The sequence below is a fragment of the Echinococcus granulosus genome (assembly GCF_000524195.1).
Source record: "Echinococcus granulosus chromosome Unknown EG_S00008, whole genome shotgun sequence".
Taxonomy (NCBI): domain Eukaryota; kingdom Metazoa; phylum Platyhelminthes; class Cestoda; order Cyclophyllidea; family Taeniidae; genus Echinococcus; species Echinococcus granulosus.
In genome coordinates, this window is record NW_020170388.1 from 1,384,222 (window position 1) to 1,390,221 (window position 6,000).

The window sequence follows — 6,000 nt, forward strand, 5'->3', positions numbered from 1 at the left end:
GTGAATAAATGCTACAGAAAGTAATTTTGCTTTTAAAAAGTTGTGAACAACCCGAATTTCCTTTTGGAATACCAATACAAAATAAGTTTTAACCATAATTACAACACTGAGAAGAGCCTTTGCATGTTTTCAGATTTGAAAAAGAAAATATCTCTCCTCTCTTCCTAAGTAGCTAGCATTTTTCTAAAAGGCGGAGCTCAAAATTAATAGTAATGGTTATAGTAACTTTACCACGTATTCATCAATACGACCAAAACAAAAACTAGCCAGAACTGTTGTAGGAAGCGAAATTGAAAACGCATTAAACTATGTCTACTTAATTGCCAGATTAGTGCTAAATTTATCGTTTACTGATGAATGCACGTTTGAGCAAATTATTTCACTTTAAAAAAGCACTAAGTCAGTTAAGTAAATGTAGGAAGATCTTTAAAGGATGAAATAGCTACAATTACGATGCATTCTAAATGGTCACTTTAGTAGGTTTTGTAAAATACTCAGCTCAATACAACCAACCGGAAAAACTCTCCTGTAGCACGAACTTAGCAATCGCTGCTTCCAACTTACCGTAGTTTAACAGAGTCACCCCAGATCACGAGTTCGCGCCGCAGATAGACATTGGAGTCGACCTCGGCAAAGTTCTCGATGCTGCAGCTGTTGATGATCCAACCGTTGCACCCCATTACGTACTTCGCACGGTCGCCTGTTGCAAGCTGTTCCGCCTCCTCGGCGGTTCGCATGTGGTCCTCAGGGCAGAGGAAGTACCTGATGGGAACAGCGAGGTTGTCAGTTCTTCACTGCTTACCTCATTTTTCATCACTATGGGATACCTCTCCATTTGGTAATGTTTGATCCATGTAGTTTTCTGTTTTAAAAATATTGGTCAAAGAGTGCAGGAAATTACTAGCTCCTTAAGAAGAAACGAGTTAAACAGGAAGATTAAGCTTCATATTCAACTCGGATCGCCATGAGCAACTAGATTCCAATTTGATTCCCCGAAACAGCCATTCACCGTATGCGCACACTCATTTCCATTCATTTATGGAACCTATTTTCATTGTTCAGCATTCACTTCAACTCCTTTGGAGGTGATCAAAAAGTTTCAAAAATAAGTACCTTCCCTAGGAGGAACCACCACCGCACATTTCGACCTAGGAGATGCCATCAGAGGGCTCCACCCATGTCTCTTCAGAGAAAATGCAAACAGAAGTGAGGATTCAAGACTATACAATGATATCCTTGTCTTAAAAAAATAGAGAGAATGTATACTAGAATTGCTTCCCCCCTCCACCCACGCTTCCAGATGCCAGCCTACCTGTCAACTAACGGCGCGGACTCCGAGACAGTACCAAGGAGGGGTCCATTAGGGTCCACAAATCGATAGCGGGCACCGCCGGCTACACAGTCAGCAGCACACAGGAGATTGTGTATCATGGTCTCCTCGGCAAGTCGATTCATGTCAGCGAGGCGAAGTCCGAGGTTATGGGCAGCTACGTCGGGTGTATCGTGGCCGAAGATTTCGCGGGCCAAGGCGAAGTCCACTGTCGCACCCATTCGTCGGCCTGCCCGCGTTCCTACTATCCGCAGAGTTAGCGAAGTATCCGATCCCATATATGGTGGTGTGTTGGAGCCCTCAGCTGTTGAGCAAGAAATAGCAAGTCAAGTGATGGAGAAGTCATTCAATATGCAGTAAACATCGCTCTTGAAATGTTTCTTCAACCTCGTAACCGTTTGCATTGCCTAAAAATATTGATGATTTGACACTCCGATGCATTCGAGTTCCTTACCTAATCTAACGTCACGTAGCCTTTGTCAACTTCTGGTAACTGGTTGCACAGAATCATATCGCAAATATGTACATACATATATATACTAGGTTTGAAACTACAATAGATGCAAGGTGCTCTTAATATGAAGATGTTTACATTTTTGGCGAGTAGCAGTTGAACAAATGTCGTTAAAACCAGTGCCCCAGCATAAAAATAAAGCATTGTGGCTGTGGTGGCAGGTTTCCCGAAAATCTTGTTAACAAAAGAAATGAAAAATGAACAATCACTTGGGGCAGGGCGCGGAATTCACTTCATAAGTGGTAAAGCATTACTCTGGTAGACCCGATTAACTGGTTGATGAACATTTACTTTGCTCATCTAGGACGACCGACCGATGTTCTTTCGTAATGCTAGGAACCAGACCAAAAAAGAAACTACCCCGATTAAAAAGGTAAAATGGAATTCTTTTTGTAAGCAATTGTATTAGGACACTAACTGAAGCTCATAGATAATACGAAAAATGTGAATTCACGCCATCCAACATTCATTGCCTTTGGTTTACAGAACCTACACTTTGACACCACGTCACTCTACTGCATAGAAGCCATACTTATCTGAAAGCTGTTAAAAATTATGAAATAATTAGGAGAAATCAGGTTAGCTGATGTTATTCACTTCAAGTTATTGAATAAGCTTCACAAAACCGCCGAGATTGTAGGAAGAATCTCCAAGGCAGTTTTTAGGCCAGTAGTAGAAGCACTTCAATTGTCAAACTGTATTAAAATCTCTAGGATGACTGTCCCTGAAAGCTACACTTATATTCTTAAAAAACCGGGATAGAAAATGGATTATAAATTATCCAAACATCACCATCTATCGAATAACGAATTCAAACAAAATTGAACACTTACTGAGCCACCGTTTAAACTCCTCAGAAACCAGATCAATATCCGCCTGATAGAACTCGTGCAGTTTAAGCTCCTTGAATTGGTCGACAAGGTAACTTCGCAAAGCATCTACATGAGTGTCACCAGTTCCAAATTCGGGAGGAATATGCTTGTTTACCAGTTTGCCCTCGGCACAGAACAAAGTAGTTCTCCAGATGGCTTGATCGACGAGGAAAGCGGGTACAAGATGAGGCGAGTTCTCCAAATTGTAGCCACACTCTGGATGCTCATGAAGCCAGGGCGAATTAATTGCTGTGTGGTTCAACACTAGATCGCACATACTTAGAATCGACCACTCAGTCTCCATCTCCTTTACCAACTCTTCAACATCCTCCCATCCGACTTTTTTTATGGCTAAAGGGTCCGAAAAGGTTGAACTGACTGTAAGCTGGTCCTTCAGGGAGTATCCTGAATTCGAAATGCCCAACTCCTAGAAAAAAACCCGACAAATCAGAAAAGTCCGTATGTATGAATACAAGCAGGAAAAGAAACACATCAACTTGCCTGGATAGGAGTAAAGTGAACCATGTTGTAGCCACACTCATAAGCAACTCTAAGGCGGTCACGCCATTCGGAGAAAGGGCCCAGATTTTTGGCGACATAAGTCTGTAGCATCACTCCTTCGAGATCCCATTGTGCAAAGCGATCAAGATCCTCGGGGTCACCCACAGCAAATCGGCTCTCAACGACGAAGTAGCCCTTTCCACCAATTACTTTAAGCTTTTTACTGTCACTCATCTCTTGAGTAAAGGTAGAGCCATCAGTTGTGAAGGCGAAGTGAAAAGCGCCACTGACTTGTATAGGTCCCAGAACAAAGTAGTCATCAAAACGGTCTAATTTTTTTAATGAGGGCTTTGGTAGTGTGATTGAGATTTCATAGTATGTCGTACGAACAAAATTCCTTCCGCTGACGGGATAGTTTGTAAAGAACCTTACATTCTTTCCAATAAGTGTTTCATCAAGCCTAAACCGAATGACCCAGTCTGGGAGATTTAAGCACGCTTAATCTATGCAAACATACCTCTTTTTACTTTATAAAACGAAGTCTCGGTATTCATACCAAGCGTAAGGTAATAGTCAACAACTTGGTTCGCCATCTCTACCCTGGGACCAGCTGTGGGACAGGCTGTTTGCGCCGCTTTTTATCGCTATCGCGAGAGTTCGCACTTAGCCTATCAAAAGAAATAGGATTAGTCACGTGTGATAGATCTTTAGGCTCTAAACAATCTTCGCATTCCTTTTATCCATACCTAAAAAATTAAGCTGCATTTAATTATATTTTACATTTTTTTTGATGTTTGCACCTTATCTGTATCATCATTTTGAAATATAATACACCCCTCCCTCCAATTTCCTACTCATGTATCTCCGTAAGAATGCGTAATAGCCTTTTTTTTGTAGAATTACCGGGCAATTTTATGCTGATGTCTAATGATCTGATTCCCGGCTTGGCAGATTTTAGCATATAAAATGTCGGTTGACTTCGAGTAAATAATATGAAAATCTACGAGATCGCACTCATACGGTTCGCTGTGACACTGTGTTAAGAGCCTTCTGGTGTAAAATCTTCAAAGATCTACTGTCTCAAGTTAACAAGTAGTCCTGTCCAGTCTTTTAATTAAGTTAGTTGCCTAACTGATAATACTGACTGCCTAGGCCACTTAAGGTAATGCGGCGTCCCTAGTCTTCCCTCGGTAAATGTATATATTGTTGACGTACAGAAGGAGTTGAGACCACCAGCATGATCCTGAAACCATGCCGCCCAGCGGCCCTGAAATGGCGGAGCCCTAAGTGCTCCCTTACCAAATGCAAGAGTCAGGCAAACAATTAACGCGTTGCTGCTAATTATGCAGAACTGTCTTGATATGGGACTTTCAGTAGACCTTTTTAGCCTCCTGGACTGCTTAATCTCCATCGACTGCAAATCTTTCCTGCACCATAGCCTCTTGCACCTTCCTTTAGCATCCCTCTTATGTACATTTAATTTTTGGGCTTTCCTTTTTACTACTGCTGCGCATTACCACGTCAGTAAAAGGTCATATTTTGCGAAAACTATAGGTTAAAATATTGATATCTTAAAAGCCAATTCTTACATTACAGGTCCAACCTAGTCTCAATGAGTGCATGAAGGAAGTTTTATTTTAGTCGCCTCGACTTGACAACATAATGATTTTTGAGTCCAAGTGAACCTCGGACGTTAAAAGGACTTCCAGTATTTCAGTGAGTAATATTGGAGCAGCCGAGAATCGCTTAGAATTTTCTTCTACATGCATAGCTAGTTATGTTCTTCCATTCTTATTATAGGCATCAACGGCCGAATAAGTGAGTGGGTTCCATGCCCACTTATTCTCTGCTCTGACATTACAAATATTCTTACATTAGATCTATGGAACAGTTGTCACTTCAGTGATAGTACAGTGTCTTGAGAGGTTTGATAACTCTATAGTTGATTATGTGGCACGTCCACCTGGGTATGCCGGTAGAATATCCTGGTCTTCCTCTACGCTAGTAATATACCTTTGACCATAATACTGACATTTTACGACTTCAAGGAAAACTCAATGTGTCAAAATATTTCACCATTTTTTAACTAAGAGCCAGGTTTGGACATTTACGTCTGCTTCTCATGTCATCATTAAATGCAAGGTTTGACCGACCATTCTGAATACCTTTACCACTAGGGTACCGGTGAAGGATCGACCGTGGCAGCCCAGATGTAGCGACATTTATCCTTGTTTTTTTCTATTAGTCTAATTCATTTCCCTTTAATCAGGTGTCACATGTATGGGACGTAGAAATTCAATTTAAAAAATCTAGGTGTCATGGATGCTATAGTAGTCGCAGCAGTAAGAATGAATCAAAAATAATTAAGAACTAACTGTGAGTTATGTCTGCTATTTTTTAATAGACTTTTACGAAGAAATTGGAAAAACTTAACCTCCTTTTTGGTTTCGAGTCACTAGCTTAAAAAGCTGATTTCGAAACCCATCGATGCATGTACAGTAGGGAAAAGCTGTAATGAAACTTCCAGATAATTTACAGCTAGTGTCGCTTCAGTTGTTGCCAGCTTTGCCGCAGACCACGGGATTGGGGTAGTTGCCGAAGGTAGACATCAACTTCAGCCCTTCTCTTTGGAGTCATCACCGATTCTCTCATCCGTAGCATGTGTGCGTTTCCCGCCTCGCCAAGATTTATCACCTAGTGGTAGATGTAATACTTATGTTGTTTGAGTTTGCCTTTCAGGGAGGAGGCAAGGAGAAAATTCAAACCTTGTAACTGGATCGCCC

At 41.3% G+C, this 6,000-nt stretch overlaps 1 protein-coding gene across 1 annotated transcript; it reads right to left on the bottom strand. All coding sequences in view use genetic code 11, as the record gives it.

Moving 5' to 3' along the window:
• Window positions 1-560: 560 nt before the first annotated feature.
• On the bottom strand, window positions 561-3,810 carry EGR_01999 (Glycogen debranching enzyme; the record flags this gene model as incomplete). Its single annotated transcript, XM_024491248.1, has 5 exons — window positions 561-762; window positions 1,313-1,634; window positions 2,678-3,143; window positions 3,239-3,696; window positions 3,735-3,810. The coding sequence occupies 5 exons, from the start codon at window positions 3,808-3,810 to the stop codon at window positions 561-563; spliced, it is 1,524 nt and encodes a 507-aa protein (XP_024354391.1).
• Window positions 3,811-6,000: the final 2,190 nt, after the last annotated feature.